The sequence below is a fragment of the Gymnoscopelus braueri genome (genome assembly GCF_963280865.1).
Source record: "Gymnoscopelus braueri genome assembly, chromosome: 3".
Taxonomy (NCBI): domain Eukaryota; kingdom Metazoa; phylum Chordata; class Actinopteri; order Myctophiformes; family Myctophidae; genus Gymnoscopelus; species Gymnoscopelus braueri.
Genome location: NC_137612.1, coordinates 33,133,058 through 33,152,029, shown reverse-complemented (window position 1 = coordinate 33,152,029; position 18,972 = coordinate 33,133,058). Strand labels below are relative to the sequence as shown.

Genomic DNA, 18,972 nt, shown 5'->3' with positions numbered 1-18,972 from the left:
GTATGACATCATGACAATACCTATCGTCACATTTTAATACCATGATAGTCTATATCGTGGGACAATATATCGTGACACTCCTATAGGCGGGGAGGGTTCATCTTTTTTTTTTCTCAAAGGGAGGGTCATGGCATTTTAGATCAGGGCACATACATTTTTTCCAGGGGTACCCTTCTTTAAAAATCGGCCTGTCCCTTCGTGTTCTTTTTTAAAAACACGTGAAACACGTGATTGGCACGTTGCACCATAGCGGTAAAACACGTGAAACACGTGAATGGCACACTTTTTAGGTATTTTTAGTATTTCCAGTTTTCAGTACTTCTCAGAGGCAAATATTGTACTTTTACTCCACTACAATTATTTGAAAACTTCAGTTACTTGTAACTTTGTAGATTTTGATTATTATTACAAAACATATATTAACAACTTCAGCTCTATATACATTTCGGCCATTTGAAAATAGCCGGTCTAAAAGCTCACAATGCGTCAAATTGCGACGCATTGTGATCTTGTAGATCAGCTATTTTCAAAAGATTTTTATACATTTGAAAACTTGCATAATGAGTACTTTCTACTTTTGGTACTTTAAGTACATTTTTATACCAAAACTTTTGTAGTTTTACTCAAGTCAATTTAGAATTCCAGAATTTTACTTGTAACAGAGTATTTTTCTACATTGCAGTATTGATACGTTTACTTAAGCAAAACATTTGAATACTTTTTCCACCACTGCAAAAATGGAATAAAGACAAAAATAAGAGTAAAACAGGTAGTTAGTTGAAGCAGAACATATTTTAAAGCGAAAGAAAATAATAAGGTCCAAACTCCCTTGTGGTACTTTTCACTGTATATTATATATATATATATATATATATATATATATATATATATAGTGGGCGCTACTTACGCAGAGCCTCAGGGAGCAGTTAGGGGTCAAGTGTCTTGCTCAAGGACACTTTGACACATGGCTGAGGCCTGGACTCAAACCTGGGACCTCTGACTTCCCAGGCAGGCTCACTAACCAGGGAACATAGAATATTTTTATGTATATACTTATTTATTTATGACCGAGTACTGTACATGCTGTTTTTCTACAACTGTTGTCCTGTACCTCCATCAAATAAAATGAAATGTGATAAATAGCTGGTGGAAAAGAGAAGTAAACGGGCACTGATACATACATCACAGTTTGAGGTGAAAAAATCGTGAACTTATGAGGAAGAGAATCAAACTGATGGTGGAGGTTGAATGAACTCAAGTAAAATTTTGACTCTCTCGACAGTTTGTCAAGAGAGAGAATTCTCTCTTACACTTACTGTGTAAATCATGTTGTACAGTAGAATGTCCATGTTGCAAGTGTGAAGTGTGTGAGGTTGCGTGACAAGGAAACAAATACATTTTCCAAAAGTTTCCCCTCTCTCGCTCTGTATCTTGTTCCATCTGTGAACATCATGTTGAATATCTAGTTTTGTATAGACAATGGTCTAATTGTACAGTACAGTACTCAAGTACTGTACTTAAGTACACTTTTTAGGTATTTTTACTTTACTGGAGTATTCCATTTTGACCAAGAAGTCTGTGCCCAATATATTACGGTCCCTTGCCTGCTTTTGGGTACCGACCCACTGGTTGAGAAACAGTGCCGTAGAGCACGGGTCTTCAATGTTTTTTTGTTTTGTTTTTGTTTGTTTTTTGGTGACCTTTTTCATCCCGCCGGGGAACTTGTTTTCAGCTTCATCCTGAGTGCTGCCCACAGAGGAGCGCGGAGGAGGAAGCAGTTCAAATCAAATCAAACTTTATGTACAGATTACATTTACATACAACCAAAGATTGTCCAAAGTGCTGCACAGAAAGAAACAAAAATATAAAAAAATATGTCATCCTCCTGGTGGTGCTATAAAATGCAAATGTGAAAAATGCAGGGCAGATGTTTTTCCTTGGCCTCTAGGGAGTGTGCGTGCAAAGTTTCTGGCAGATCGGTGCAGTTATATTTAAAAACGCAAATCCGCCTGTTATAGCGCCACCATGAGGCTGATTTAAAACATTTCAAGTGGCATTTCTTCCTCGGCCTAGTGGGAATGTGCGTTTGAAATTTCACAGAAATCGCAAGCTGCGTTCATGATTTGAGGCATTGTGTTCAAAACGGAGCAATCCTGCAAACTTTGGGAGCCAATCTTGATCCATCCATGTTGATCACATGACTATAGAGATACTGTGTACCGATTTGCGTGTTTGGACGACATCTGTAGGAGTAATATCCAAAAATGTGTTTTGCAAAAGTCGTCTGAAAAGACTGATCTGAAAAATGTGGGGCAGAGGTTCTGCTGTAGCATCCAGGGAGTGTGTGTGCACAGTTTCACAGTGAACGGGCCAACGGTGGCGGAGATTAGCTGGTCACAGACAGACGGACGGACGGACGGACGGACGGACGGACGGACGGACGGACGGACGGACGGACGGACGGACGGGGACGGGGTGGGGGGCTGGGGGCAAGGCTTCTGACTTAGTCAGTTTTTCACAAAAGACCTGTTGTGAAAACCGGGAAACAATCTAAATGTCTACCCCTTGCAGAAGCAAAAGTGGGCAATCATAAAGGATACGTTCCATATTTGTGATATTTTATGTACAGTAGGCCTATGTCATTGAATTATCTACCAAGGTTTTGTATAATGTTCCGCATTAAGGTGAAACTATGTGGTAGGATGTACACACTTGTCCTTTCAAATCCTGTTCAACATCCGTCACAATTTGGCACCTGATTATTTATTATTTGACCAGTGTCTTCCTAGGTATGTGTCCTGTGATATCAATCTTCTCTTTACCTCCTTTCCGCTCTACTTACGCTATATCTACAATTAGTCCATGGGCCCAGGCCAGAATTTTCACTAATCAGGGACACTCAAGGTGGCAAACTCTAGTTTGGTATTTTGAAAAGGTCTATATATCTAGATAATATTTCAACATGATAGCCCTTCCCAAGTAGTAGCTTAGTCCCAGTTATCAGCCTTCAATGACACCAACCATAGTTCCAAAGAATGAAACAATTCTCTAACCCTTTTTTTGAATAGAACATGTCATACAGAGGGGAAAAAAAACATGATTCAATCTCTTTCATTCACTTATTTAACCACATGAACCCTAGCATGCCTATTCTGGGGCGAACATTCAGCAAATGGCATGTCTACAATCTCACAACACCTCACGTTGTGATACGATGTGAACAGCATTTTCACTAATCGGGGTCACTCAAGTGCAACATTTGCTAATTCTAGTTTTTTATTTTTGGATAGGTCTATATCCCTAGATTATATTTAATCATGATAGCCTTCCCCAAGTGGTAGCTTAGTCACAGTTATCAGTCTTTAAAGACAGCAACCATATATTCAAATAATCAAGAAAGCGCGCCACTTTTCTTTAATAGAGGACATGTCATTCACTTTAATCAATGAACATCATCATAACTGTATCAATTATTCAGTATTCGTCATCGTCATCATTATCATCATCAATTATTCAGTATTCGTCATCGTCATCATTATCATCATCATAATCAGTTTTGTAATAATAATCAAAATCTACAAAGTAACTAGTAACTCAAGTTTTCAAAAACTTGTAGTAGAGTAAAAGTACAACATTTGCCCCTGAGATGTAGAGTAGACGTAAAAGTACTGCAAATTGGAAATACTCCAGTAAAGTAAAAATTCCTCAAACGTGTATTTAAGTACAGTACTTGAGTAAATGTACTTAGTTACTTTACACCACTGGTAGCAACATATGTTTGTTCAGAAAACTGGCGGAACGCCGTGGTGTCACGCGAAGCGCCCAGTGCACCCCTGATCACCACCTCAGGTGTGTGTTTATGACAAGGAGCACCCACAGCATCGGCGCGTATGACCTCAGGTGTGTGTTGTACCTTGTGATATTAACTATGTACAGTTTGTACACTTCTCTGGGGCATGATGGGATCTGTTTACTGTATGGGTTGTACGTATACTTGTCTAAAAAGCCTGTAGCACTTGCCCTAGCCTTGACGACCTTGCAGGATTATGCAAAGGCTAAAATGTAATTTAGATAGCATGTTAGGTAGACAGATGCCATGTTTTCATAATACCATAGTATAGCATTATTTTAGGAGTCCTGTTGTGACTGTTGTATTGAGGGAAACATTTTGTTGACATGATGGTATTAGTCCATGGGCCCAGGCCAGAATTTTCACTTTTCAGGGACACTCAAGGTGGCAAACTCTAGTTTGGTATTTTGAAAAGGTCTATATATCTAGATAATATTTCAACATGATAGCCCTTCCCAAGTAGTAGCTTAGTCCCAGTTATCAGCCTTCAATGACACCAACCATAGTTCCAAAGAATGAAACAATTCTCTAACTTTTGTGTCATACAGAGGGGAAAAAAAACATGATTCAATCTCTTTCATTCACTTATTTAACCACATGAACCCTAGCATGCCTATTCTGGGGCGAACATTCAGCAAATGGCAGGTCTACAATCTCACAACACCTCACGTTGTGATACGATGTGAACAGCATTTTCACTAATCGGGGTCACTCAAGTGCAACATTTGCTAATTCTAGTTTTGTATTTTTGAATAGGTCTATATCCCTAGATTATATTTAATCATGATAGCCTTCCCCAAGTGGTAGCTTAGTCACAGTTATCAGTCTTCAAAGACAGCAACCATATATTCAAATAATCAAGAAAGCACTTCACTTTTCTTTAATAGAGGACATGCATGTCATACAGAGAAAAAAAGAAAATAATTTTCTCTCTTTCATTCACTTTAATCAATGAACATCATCATAACTGTCATACCAATATCAATTATTCAGTATTCGTCATCGTCATCATTATCATCATCATAATCAGTTTTGTAATAATAATCAAAATCTACAAAGTAACTAGTAACTCAAGTTTTCAAAAACTTGTAGAGTAAAAGTACAACATTTGCCCCTGAGATGTAGAGTTGAAGTAAAAGTATTGCAAATTGGAAATACTCCAGTTGTTGTTTTTTTTAAGTTAATACGTGTAACTTAAGTTATATATCAGATTTAGTTTTTTGTCTCTAAGCCAAATGAAGCGTAGTATACCTGTGAGATGTGAGTGGGATTGAAATAATATTTAAAAGACTATGGTATCCCCGCTGCGTGGAAGAAGGTGTTAGGACGTGTGGAGCCCAGAGGGGAGACAGTGGCCAATGATAACACAGGAAAAAAAGGTCAATTTGACCAAAAGTCCATCTGTGTGGTAGGTGGACTTTATGCCATCACACAAGTGTCATGGTCTTCATCAGGGAGTGATCGGGTTCAGTTCTCGCGCTTTATATAATAATCTGTGTATTAACTTTTTATCCTCTCCTCCCCATTTTTTGAGTGCTCCTGTTCTTTTTAGACATAGTACGTACAACCCAGTAAACAGATCATGTCATGCCCCAGAGAAGTGTGCATAGCTAAATATCCCAAGGCACAACACACACACACATGATGTTGTAGACACCGATCCCGTGGGTCCTCGTCATAAACACACACCTGCCAAAGTTTACAGGATTGGTTCGTTTTGAACAAAATGCCTCAAATCCTGAACGCAGCATGCTATTTCCATTAAATTTTCCGCGTAGATTCCTACTTTGCCAAGGAAGAAATGCCCTCCTTTTCACATTGGCCTGTTATAGCGCTACCAGGAAGCCATAATAACCTACTTGACCATGTCTCATGTGTATGTCTTTTGTTATAAATAAAGCAAATCATTATTGAAAAAAAATACAATGAAAGTGATTGTGAAGAACACAATTATTGAGTAACTGAGTTATTGAAAAATTACATTGACTTTGATATTTCAATGACAAGATGCTCCTTAATGGTCAAAACAATATCAGAAAGGAATTATAAATGTCAGAATTAGTTGAATTAGTCTTATTGCACCTGTTTTTAGTCCTAACAATGGCCAAGTTATGGCCAAGGACCTTTCAAAGTCAACATCACCCAAAGTGGTCATAACAATATCAGAAATGAATTCCCCACCCCACAATTAGTCAAAATGGAGGTATTGCATGTGTATAAACATGCAATACCTCCATTTGCCACAGAAACAGAGAAGTTGGAAAATGGCCATATTTGATTTGGCCATTGGCATTGCGCCATTCGTGGCACTATGGCGGACGAGCACCTCTGTGTTTTTTCATGTCTAGGTACCCATTGTTCAAGTGAGAAATTCTCCAACCACCAAATTGCGAACGGGTCTATAGGCCAGGTACAGGACTACTGTGCAGATAATGTGGGGAGATAATGGCAAAAAGAATAATATCCTAAAAAAGTATTAAAGCTACTCATTTGAAAAGGCTATCATGTTTCAAAGTACTTATATGGACCCTACAAACAAAATGGTGCCGAAGAGATTTTGCCACCTTTCGTGTCCCTGACTTCTGGTCTGGCCCATGGACTAAATAGGCTACAGTAGATCCTGTTCAACATTCGTCACAATTTGCCACCTGATAATTTATTATTTGACCAGTGTCGTCCTAAACTAAACAGTTCTTTCAGTCTGTCATTTTAGGGATCCGCCCCTTGAGAGATATAAAAAGGCGCAAGTGTTCATCGTCAAACATGCGCTACAGTACTGCTCAGTATATACAGATACATAGGACAACGGTCATTGTAAAGATTCAAGGTATGTAGTATGTATCCTGTGATATCAATCTTCTCTTTGCCTTTCCTCTCTACTTATGCTCTATCTACAGTAGGCTACAGTAGATAGTTACTGTAAGGTTTGATAGAATGTCCACAACTTAAATATAAAACATGACAGTTAATTACACTAATTTGTTAGCATTACTTTGTGTACTGAAAGTAATACTGGTTTATTTACTAATACTCAATCATTAGACATTTTTACCAATTTACCTACAGTAGTTGATACCAACTGGAGACTGCTAAATAATATTGCCCAACATCAAAGGATGGCTGTTAAGGATAAATGTTGATAGAAAATACTACTTTCATCAATATATTCATTGTTGATAGACTGCACATATTAATTCATATGGTGATACAAATACCAAATATTCATTCATATATTCACTGTTTATTGATATTCTACCAACAATATTAATTCAGAAACATATTGCATATATTTAGTGGCAGAATCTAAGCTCAACTATTTTATTTGTCTTTTTTACTTTGACTCTTACCTGTGTTTAAACTTTGCTGCTGTTATATAGGACATCTGTATTTCGCTCTGGGGATCAACTTTTCTATGTTAAAACCATTTAGACTGCATGTCAGGTGACAGGTGCATCACAAGCTCTTCAGTAAACGCATACCAATTTGATCCAATCAGTGAATCAGTGAAATTGAAAGTGATTACAAAAAGAAATGAGCAGACCAATGTGAAACTAAAAAATAAAAGTTAAGCTGATAAATTGATACTCTCTCCTGATTGGCTGAAATTGACAACCTACTTGAAAATGTATTTTCTGTTCATTAAAGAGCTTGAGAGAAAAACTAAAAACCTCTCCCTACCTTTAAGTGTACCTGACTTTTCTCTGAAATGTTATCAATTTGAATGAGTTCACTCACTGATGTAATTTCTTTCACAGGATGATAACCGGAAATGTTATCCTTGTGTTGATTGTTTTTACTGGGGAGATATGCCTCATCAGCATGGAAAGTATGGACAGTATTGCATTAAGAGTATAATTATTTAAATAGTAATTGTAATCAATGTTATGAGACAAAGTGATTTTTTGCTAGTCATGGCAATAATATTTGTGTATATAAAATATTACAATGTTTGGGACCAAAAAGGATCTGATCACAAACCATTCAAATGGTTTGATTAATAACAGTCTTGCTTTTAAAGATTCACACACATACCTTTAATGGTATTTGCTATAGGCCTAATGCTAATTGATGGCTTTATAAGTGACTACAAATGGGACGACATTCCTTTATAAATATTGCATTTAAAGATTCCCACATGCACAGTTTCTGCTATTTGCTATAATGCTAAAGTGATGGAGTTACAAGTGACTATAAATGGGACTGTAATCCCTACTTGAATATTGTCTTTTTAAATACCTTCATGCAGGTGAAAATGTGGCACGAGGTGGACAAGTAGCTCAGTCTTCAATAGCTCATTCTGGAACTCCGGAAAGAGCCATTGATGGGAATCGTGCCAGTGTCTGGTCACAGACGTCCTGTACCCACACAAATAAAGACTCTAACCCCTGGTGGAGAGTGGATCTGCAGAAGACTTACAAAGTGAATACTGTCAAGATCACCAACAGAAAAGACTGCTGTGGAAAAAGGATCAATGGAGCTGAGATCCGCATTGGAAACTCCCTGAACGACAATGGAAATGGAAATCCTATGCACTTGTTTGCTTTGCAGGAATACACCATTGATTCTGAAGTCAATAGAGATAAAATGTTTAAAATTGACATATGTTTGCACCATTCATTGCACCATAGTTCTTTTGACTCTGACAAAATGTTCTATGTATTACAGCAACAGTTGCAGTGTTTATGTGTATTTGCAACATCTGTTTTCTCTTTTTGGTCAGATGTGCTGTAATCGACTCTATCCCAGCTGGCGCGACCTGGTCCTTTACCTGTAATGGGATGGAGGGTCAGTTTGTCAGTATTGTGATTCCTGGAAAAAATGAAATCCTGACCCTCTGTGAGGTTGAAGTGTTTGGGACCGAAAAGGAAGCTGGTTAGTACACCGTAAATCTGATCACAAAGCATGAATAATTATTGATTATTTACAGTCATATGCTTTGAAAGATTCACGCATACATAATTTCTGCTATTTGATATTCTGTTACAGTAATTTACGGAGTATCCCTCCCTAAATATTGTCTTCTTAAATACCTTCATGCAGGTGAAAATGTGGCACGAGGTGGACAAGTAGCTCAGTCTTCAATATATCCGCATGGTGGAAATCCGGAAAGAGCCATTGATGGGAATCGTGCCAGTGTCTGGTCACAGAAGTCCTGTACCCACACAAATAAAGAGTCTAAACCCTGGTGGAGAGTGGATCTGCAGAAGACTTACAAAGTGAATACTGTCAAGATCACCAACAGAAAAGACTGCTGTGGAAAAAGGATCAATGGAGCTGAGATCCGCATTGGAAACTCCCTGAACGACAATGGAAATGGAAATCCTAGGTATGCACTTGTCTGCTTTGCAGGAATACACCATTGATTCTGAAGTCAATAGAGATAACATGTTTACAATTGACATAAGATAAAGATAAAGATAAAGATAAAGAAACTTTATTGTCCATTAAATTGACATGAAATGGAAATTTGTCTTTGGCACACCAGCAGTCAGTTACAACAATAAAACATTACAAAAATACACAGGTGCATTAAAATACTATATAAAAATGCAATCACATTAACACAGCAACAGTGGTCATGAACAGTGGCGATTAGACTATCTACACATTTTCTTATTTAAAATGTCCACAGCCGTTGGCACAAACGACGTTTTGTAACCCTTCTTTCTTGCTAGTTTTGCCCTAAGCCTCCTGCCTGATGGCAACAAGTCAAATTCAGAGTAAAGAGGATGGGTAGAATCATTGTAAATCTATATGTTTGCACCATTCATTGCACCATAGTTCTTTTGACTCTGACAAAATGTTCTATGTATTACAGCAACAGTTGCAGTGTTTATGTGTATTTGCAACATCTGTTTTCTCTTTTTGGTCAGATGTGCTGTAATCGACTCTATCCCAGCTGGGGCGACCAAGTCCTTTACCTGTAATGGGATGGAGGGTCAGTTTGTCAGTATTGTGATTCCTGGAAAAAACGAAATCCTGACCCTCTGTGAGGTTGAAGTGTTTGGGACCGAAAAGGAAGCTGGTTAGTCTACCGTATATCTGATCACAAAGCATGAATAATTATTGATTATTTACAGTCATATACTTTGAAAGATTCACACATACATCATTTCTGCCATTTGATATTATGCTACAGTATTGTTGGAGTATAGTATCCCTCCCTAAATATTGTCTTCTTAAATACCTTCATGCAGGTGAAAATGTGGCACGAGGTGGACAAGTAGCTCAGTCTTCAATATATCCGCATGGTGGAAATCCGGAAAGAGCCATTGATGGGAATCGTGCCAGTGTCTGGTCACAGAAGTCCTGTACCCACACAAATAAAGAGTCTAAACCCTGGTGGAGAGTGGATCTGCAGAAGACTTACAAAGTGAATACTGTCAAGATCACCAACAGAAAAGACTGCTGTGGAAAAAGGATCAATGGAGCTGAGATCCGCATTGGAAACTCCCTGAACGACAATGCAAATGGAAATCCTAGGTATGCACTTGCTTGCTTTGCAGGAATACACCATTGATTCTGAAGTCAATAGAGATAAAATGTTTAAAATTGACATATGTTTGCACCATTCATTGCACCATAGTTCTTTTGACTCTGACAAAATGTTCTATGTATTACAGCAACAGTTGCAGTGTTTATGTGTATTTGCAACATCTGTTTTCTCTTTTTGGTCAGATGTGCTGTAATCGACTCTATCCCAGCTGGCGCGACCTGGTCCTTTACCTGTAATGGGATGGAGGGTCAGTTTGTTAGTATTGTGATTCCTGGAAAAAATGAAATCCTGACCCTCTGTGAGGTTGAAGTGTTTGGGACCGAAAAGGAAGCTGGTTAGTCTACCGTAAATCTGATCAAAAAGCATGAATAATTATTGATTATGCTTTGAAAGATTCACGCATACATCATTTCTGCTATTTGATATTCTGTTACAGTAATTTACGGAGTATCCCTCCCTAAATATTGTCTTCTTAAATACCTTCATGCAGGTGAAGGAATGCAATAAATTGAAATATCAGCTATTCAGGAGCCTGTGTTCTTCACTCTGACTATTATCTTCCAATTCCAGGGTATAGAGGCACATGATATGAGGATGAAGTGAGGAGTAAAATGATTCTTGATAGATGTAGCATACATTAAGATAAACTATGACATCAGGAAGTGAGTGGGGTAGTTGGCAGAATGTTATGCTCTATACCTGTACTGTTCACGTTATTTTCAGTAAAGCATTTATTATGAACTCAACACAGTTGTGTGGACTCATTACAATACTCAACAGCTCATTACAATACTCATTATTAAGGGTGCTTGTGTTTTGTGCAATTTTGCGAAACGTTTTCCAACATTGGAGTGATAGAGCAACAACTGTCATAGTAAGTTGCAATTAAACTTGTTTCTCGCCATGCACAGTTGTAATAATGTTATAACAAGAACAGATTCTTTATTTTCCTCCCCTTGAAAAGTCGTCTGGTCTTAAAGACTGGAAATTGGACAATTTCTCTGAATAACCAGTCCTTGAGAATCTTATTACTAACCGGCTGGGGCATGCATTCCCAACTTGCATTGTTGTCTCCGCCAGGCCGAAGGCATGGCGAGAGAGTATGTTTTACCCGTTGTCCGTCCGTCCGTGTGTCCATGTGTGTGTCCGTCTGTCACCAGCTAATCTCCGGCACCGTTGGCCCGGTCGCTCCGAAACTGTGCACACACACTCCCTGGATGCCAATTCAGGACTTTTGCCCCAAATCTTTCACATGGGCCTGTTATAGCGCCACCAGGAGGCCGATTTGTGCAAACCCTTTTTTTTATATATTACTCCTACAAATTTTATCCAAACGTCATGCAAATCACTACACAGTATCACTATAGTCATGTGATCAACAAGGATCTGTCCAATTTCCCATATTCCATCCTCATTGCCTAAGGTTGGCTTCCAAAGTTCAGAAGGAGCGAGTGCATTCTCCGGCAGCGGCAACAGCCGCGGAACGTCCGCAGAACTTCCGGTGGAGGAGCGGCAGCTCCCGGCAGTGACTGCCGGCGGTGGAGCGGCGGAGCAGCGGAACTGCCGCGGAAACTGCCGGTGGAGGAGCGGCAGCAGCGGAACTGCCGGTGGAGGAGCGGCAGTCAACTATTTCTTCCGCCGATAAAGTATAGTTTTGGACCGTGACAGAGGCGCTCCGAATCAGCAGACCTTGAGGCCAAGGAGTCGCGCCCGAGCGCCTCCAGGCGCGAGTGCCCGCGACGACCGGCCGATGGTCTGCTATTCGACTAAGCGCCGTCCGAGTTATGTACCGATAGGCACAGAATCGTAAATAATATTGGTGGGGACTGCGTTACACAAACGCAGCACACTCCCAAAGCTGACGCCACCGGCAGCTCCAGCCGCCGCCGCCGCCGCCGCCGCCGCCACCGCCACCGGCAGCAGCCGCTGCCGGAAAATGCACTCGCTGTCCCTCCCAAAGTTTGCAGGATTGGTCCGTTTTGAACAAAAAGCCTCAAAGTATACAAACAGCTTGCGATTTCCGTGAAATTTCACACGCACATTCCCACTAGGCCGAGGAAGAAATGCCACCCTTCTCACATTGGCCTGTTATAGCGCCACCAGCAGGTCTAATTTAGCAAAACAATTTTTTGGAACAAAATGCCTCAAATCATGAATGCAGTGTCAATGCAAGAATAAATGGCACGGTTGGCACCCTTTTCACATTGGCCTATTATAGCGCCACCAGGAGGCCAGAATAACGTACCTGACCAGGCGGAGACCTGTGCTCCGAGGAGCACTTTTTCTAGTTCCTGTTCCTTCCGGTATGAAGGCTGCCTTAAGTTAGGGGGTTTCCCGAACACGCACGTAAGCACCTCCCTGAACACAGCGCTACGCAGTACCATGCTCACAAATGAAGTTTGGCTGTAACAAGTGGGATCGTACTCAGTCGGCCCATCAATGAAACAATGCTTAACAAGCCAACACAAATTAACAAGCTTTAAGCGCTTTTGGTAACTGTGACTGCACAATATACCCTTGTTTTAATTTTTAAACTCTATGACTTCCTCTTTCTATCAATGTAGGCTATATGAAGATAGACAGTGGTGTACTGTAGATGTTTTAACTAATGGAGCGCAACGTCAGGCGTGTGTAAAATGGGCAAAAACTGTGCAATTTAACCACATTCAACTTGGCGTAATTCTTCATTTTGGGCATGTCGTCATAAGTGGAAAAACATTTTATTTTAACAAAAAATGCAAAAGTAACCTCAAGTCCTAATGTGAGATGTTTTGAGATTGTCGATCTGCAAGTTTTGCTTGTATAGCATAAGTACGTATATACAATCTGAAATCGTAACCCTTTCCAAATCTGTTAAGAGTGGTAACAGGAACTGCAGTTACACTATGCAAGAAGTTTCAGCTTTGACATAGAATAAAATGAGTAAAAAGGAATGCTGATGCCCCAGCAGCCATGGGCTGAGAAATGCTCCCGAGTATCAGTAGAAAAATACCCACAGGCAGGAGTCTCCATGAACAGTACACTTTAAAGAGTGTGCTATTCTGTACTGCGCTATAAGGCCCTTCAAAGATATACACCCAGTATGATTTTGTTTAGTGGCATTGGCGTATTTCATATCATTTGACAGTTTGTGTGCAAACGGACCCTTAAATGTACTTAATACAGTTTTCCCCTTCTAACCTGACCTTAATTGTGAGGCTCATCCAGGAGCATTCCCAGGAACACAAAGAACAGGTGTACCCCCCCTGTTTGTGCCCCCCCCCCCCCCACACACACATTTTGTGCAGACATATGAGTTTATAACTCATCTACATGCTATATACACTGATGGCTACTTCATTTATTCATACCTCCATTCTACCAGACAGCCAGGCTCGACAGGAGGCTGGACATGCTGCAGGCTCCAGACCACCAGTGCAAGTCTCATGGCAATCAGACAGCACAGCTGGTGCAATGGACATGTGCCCCGTGTGCATGTACGTTGTGTGCGTGTACATTTGGTACAAAACTAAATTTCTACAATTGAAGCAATTGAGTGTTTCTTTAGAAACAAGATACAGGATTTGCTTTATTTATGTTTATACCCTAGTCTCTAGTGCCACAGTGCCAGCATGTCTAATTAAAACAATTTAAACCCCTCGCACTGACAAACCAGACCAATACATTCTAAAGTACTCTGATGATACAGTTTTGATTTCTCTTTTGGATAGTTCCAGTGATCCTGGACTGCACCAACACAGAGTAAATAAGGTGGTGGAGTGGAGTGATAACAACGCTCTTGTCATTCACACAAAAAAAGACAGAGGAGATTGTTTTTGGTGCCCCACTAGAGATACGCAGATCCCCCATTACTATTCATAGTGAACACATCAACCAGGTATGTTCGTATACATACCTAGGAGTAGTAATTGACCACCTTCTGTCATGGAAAGACCAGATTGAATCAGTGGGTAAGAAGACAAAGCAAAGAGACTATTTCCTTCGCCGTCTGAGATCTTTTGGTGCTAGTAGACAGATTCTTCTTTTGTTTTTCACTTCTGTTATCATGAGTGTTCTTCAGTAATGTAGTACCACCTGGTATGGATGTCTGTCTGTAGCCTTAAAGTCACAACTGCTGCGGCAACTGAACATTTGTTCAAAGATTCTTGGACAACCACTTCAGAGGCTCTATACATCTACGTATAATGACAGTATGATAAGGTTGGCAAGGAATATCACTTCAAACACTAGCCATGCTTTGTATGGAGAATATAGGTTGCTGCCTTCAGGAAGGAGATACAGTGTTCCTACATACAATAAGGTCAAACTGAAGAGGTCCTTTGTCCATCAGACGACATTGAGGTTTAATCAGGAGTTATAGGCCAGGGGTAGGCTGAGAGGTGGACATTGCACTTGTCTTTGTATGTCTTTATGTATGTATTTTGTTTTGTTTTCTTGTGTCATGTCAAATGTGTGTACTGTGTATTGTTGCATACATGGCTGCTGGGTCGCAAGACAAATTTCAGTGTGAACTGACAATAAAGTATTATCGTATCGTATCGTACAACTATAAGCTCACAACGCGTGGCGTTTTGTGAGCTTGTAGATGAGATATTTCCCCCTGTTTTCACTGAATGTTCACCTATTATGACATGCCTAGAGTAGGGATGCTAGGGTTCATGTGGTGAAAGGGTGCCCACATTGTAGCTTATGAGCCCAGTACCGGTTTGGGAGAGTTCTTCTTCAGTGTGGTAATTGGAGCGGCTAGTAAAAGGAGGCTCCACACATCTGCAAACCATTAGTCCTAACATTGTGATGTTATTTTTCAGAGCGATATGATGTTGTTCACAAAGGTTTTCTCACAGCAAAACGCGGTCAGTATAAGTCAGCAGAACTACGCTGAACAAAAAGGTTTGGGTTTTTCTACACTATAGAGGAAAATAAAAAAAAGTACATTCAATCATTTGAAGACTTTTATTGAAGTTGCTCATCATTGTTCATATTTGGTGGGAATTACCACTACCAAACCAAAGCACAACAGAAACATGAATATCTTTGTGAATTGTATTATGTACAGATGGAGGAAACTCTACTGCAGTCTTTCAGTTTACGTCCAGATGACAGGAAGACATCTCTTCAGAGGGTGCTATAGTTAATCTCCCATAGTAACTAACAAACTATTCATCACTAATACAGTATGTCACACTTTTTACATTTTACACATTATCACAGCCAATAAAATACAACTTTCAATATTTGGCACCCCAGAAAAAAAACAATACATAATGTAGTTCACAATTTACTGATCACTGACAAAACGTGTTCCTTTGGCACAACTTAAGTAAGTTGATCATGCAAAAAAAGGTCATCTTGTATATGTTCCCATTCCATAATCTTAATAGAACAAGATTTTGTCACAATCTACAAAAAACACAGCTTTTCTATCTCTTTATCAATTATATGTACTGTATTAAATTAGAAAGCCATGTGGTGTACAATCATTTTATAAGAAATATATACTGTATTTTTTTCTCTTTGATTTAATATAGCCTCAACTTGCCCAACCCCCTGTTGCTCATCTTACTCAATAGCCACAATCTGGACAAATAAATGCACACAGCAAGACGGAACAAATATCACATCTGATCTGTAACCTCAAGTTTGTAGCTAGAATAAATAAACACTGCAGTACCTGATGTGTGACGACCACCTTAAAATGATCTACTCCCCCTCAGACACAGGAATCATTATGTCAGCAACTCAATAAAATCACTTCACATAAACACAATTTAGACTGCAGTTCATTCACTATACACAATGATCACAACCATCACATGGCTGCTGTAGTTAAGATCAATCTATAATTGGTGCTGCATACTGCATATTGTTCTTGGATTCCTTGAAACATGGGATTGGCTCATTTTACCCAATGGCTCATCTTACCCCGCTGTCCCCGGCCTATAGATCTACAGCAGCAACAAATACATAGTAGCAGTAGTTTATTTTATAGCAAGAGCCGGATTCGATAAAAATACTTGTGATATACAGTTGAAAGTACACATTTATTTTGCATTCAATGCACATCACTGGGTAAGTAAAGTAAGAAGGACTGCGTGCAGCCAGAATGCAAAGTAACTATTCATAAAGGCTCTTGCCCACAGCTGACCAGCATGCATGTTTAAGGTTTAAGCCCCCACCGGCAACCCTGCCCTTTGTTTTTGTTTGCTCTCCCTCTCCCTCTCTCCCTCTCCCTCTCTCTCTCTCTCTCTCTCTCTCTCTCTCTCTCTCTCTCTCTCTCTCGCTATCTCTCTCTCTCTCTCTCTGTTGTGCTCTTCAGGAGAAGACACTAGAGGGAGGCTTTTGCATTGAAAATCAGCGAATCAGAATCACTTTCGAGTTAATAGATTGGCTAGGGTGCAACCATCCATGTGTATCTCTCTTTTGATCTTAACGTCACAATAATGAGTATTCCAAGACAGTGAGACATTAAAGTATGCTGCTGGAGAGTGCCACATCATGCCATGCCATGTCTTGTGTCCTGTTGCTTTCACGACACTTTGAAGCCTTTAGCATTTTCCTCATCTCGTTTGTGTGTGTGTGTGTGTGTGTGTGTGTGTGTGTGTGTGTGTGTGTGTGTGTGTGTGTGCGCGCGCACGCGCGCGCGCGCGTGTGTGTGTGTGTGTCTACTACGTGTGTTTGCATGTACATTATGAGTGTGTGCGTTTGCTTTTCTTTCTGTTCGGGCATGCTTCAGAGTGTCCGGGCAGTGTGTGTGTGTGTGTGTGTGTGTGTGTGTGTGTGTGTGTGTGTGTGTGTGTGTGTGGTCGGTCTTGTTTGTCCGCATGACAGCGTGGGTGGCAGTACATGTGGCGCACGGCTTTCACTTGTTAGTGGTTAGTCATGATCCACCAGGAGGCTGTGGAACAGAGGAACAGAGAGAGAAGAGAAGAAAAGAGGGAGGAAGATGGACAAAGACAGGAGGCAAGACAAGGATAACAAGAGAAAGAGGAAGATTGGGTGAGAGAGAGAAAGTGTGAGAAACAAGGGAGTGAATAGAGATTGAGAAAAAGGAAAAAGGAGAGAAAGAGGGACAGAGATTTTACATTATCTGTGTGTTTCTAAACAGTATCTCTTGCATCTCTCATGGCTAAAGCCCCTTAAACACCGGGGGCGATTTTTCCATGCGAATATTACGTTTTTTTAAAAAACCTTCAATGCAAGCTTCCATGGAGCCAAAAAGCGAAAAAGCGAAGCGAAAAGGCGTCTTTTAATTATTCGGAACGAGTCCGAATTTTGCGTATATTCACATAATCGCTGGTGTGTAATGACCTTAACACATTGACCGCCAGAGGTTAATCTCATAATGTACTCACCAGTGCCAACGTTTTATTGTTTTTTTTTGTTTTTTTCACGTCGCCATAGACCTCGTTAAAATCCTTAAGATTGAGCTGCGCACTGTTTGTAAACATCGCGGACATCTCCCTGTGTCTACCAGTCCAAACCACGTGTCAAACGGGGCATCCATGTTGTAGTTAGAACGGTTTATGTTAAACAGTGATCAGCGAGGAGAAAAACTACAATCGAAGAAAATGGCGTTACAGTGTGCGCTTTAGAATTGAGGCCAACAGGATCTGCAAAACGTGATCCTGAAAAATTCCATTTCCGGTGGTGTTACGATGAAATGTGCCGTACTAGAAATTGAAAAAAGTTATTTTTTTCGGAAAAAAGGAAAAAGCACCACAGCCCGTAGGCTACGGGATCGGCGCTGTACAGTTGGATTTATCGGCCCGTAGGCTACGGGCCCGGCGGTGAGAGTGTTAAGGGCACATGTGAGTCGATCAACAAATCATTCATCTCTTTTCCATCTCATTAAGTCTGGTTTATTAGCTAAACATTACCTCCAAGCTAAATTTCATTTAGTGAATGCGACCACCAAAAGAGATGTTAATCATTTAATCCCTATTTTAAAAAAAATAAAAAAATAGCTGGACTACTGTACAAGCATACAACGTGTCGCATTGCGACGCATTGCGAGCTTGTAGATTGTTTTTGAAAGATTTTGCCTATGCCCAAATAGTATAGATACGGTAGATACCTAAAAGAGTGCAAACATACAAACAAAAGTGGATGGAGGCCCACATATTTTGTCCGCATAGTACTTGTACTTGTTTGAGTCACAGCACTTTTTTTGTACCTTTACTCCTCTTTAACCCATTAAGACCTGGAACGCATCTTTGTCACTTTTTCATTTGAGCTAAAAAGCATTATCTGCTATTTTTGAAAAATCGTGAAAATGTGTGCAAATCTTTGAATATATATATATTCTTTTAAAGCAAACATTAACTCAAATCTTTGCTTCTCGGGGTCCCTGGAACAAAATATTTTGAGATGGGGGTCCGCGGCCAAATTCATATCATTTTGGGGGTCCTTGACATGAAAATGTTTGAAAATCACTGATATAGAAACATACGTTTTTCAGAAAACCGTTGTGGGTTAACATGCTTGCATATGCCCTCAAGACATGCATACATGCATGCATGCATGTGTCTGACACAGGCACACACACAGTATCAACACACCCACACACACACACACCTGGAAGCAGCATGGTAGACACCACTTCTGGATCCTCCAGCATGTCAATTAC

At 40.1% G+C, this 18,972-nt stretch overlaps 2 protein-coding genes across 2 annotated transcripts in view; one reads left to right on the top strand and one right to left on the bottom strand.

The window, feature by feature from the left end:
- Positions 1–6,656: 6,656 nt before the first annotated feature.
- Positions 6,657–10,685, top strand: LOC308081895 (uncharacterized protein; the record flags this gene model as incomplete). The annotated part of the gene is made up of 8 exons (XM_080423511.1): positions 6,657–6,677; positions 7,606–7,676; positions 8,097–8,565; positions 8,716–8,726; positions 8,891–9,176; positions 9,724–9,875; positions 10,048–10,333; positions 10,529–10,685. Exons 2-8 carry the CDS (start codon positions 7,607–7,609, stop codon positions 10,683–10,685), a joined length of 1,431 nt encoding a protein of 476 aa, XP_080279637.1. The 5' UTR covers positions 6,657–6,677; position 7,606.
- Positions 10,686–17,164: 6,479 nt separating this feature from the next.
- necab3 (N-terminal EF-hand calcium binding protein 3) overlaps positions 17,165–18,972 on the bottom strand; it is a gene marked incomplete at its 5' end in the record, with an annotated part of 50,016 nt that continues 48,208 nt past the window's right edge. Inside the window, 2 exons of the mRNA XM_080425250.1 lie at positions 17,165–17,241; positions 18,921–18,972. The exon at positions 18,921–18,972 is cut by the window's right edge and continues 40 nt beyond it. Coding sequence (XP_080281376.1) covers positions 17,213–17,241; positions 18,921–18,972 — 81 coding nt within the window. The 3' untranslated portion in view covers positions 17,165–17,212. The remainder of the gene's footprint in view (positions 17,242–18,920) is intronic.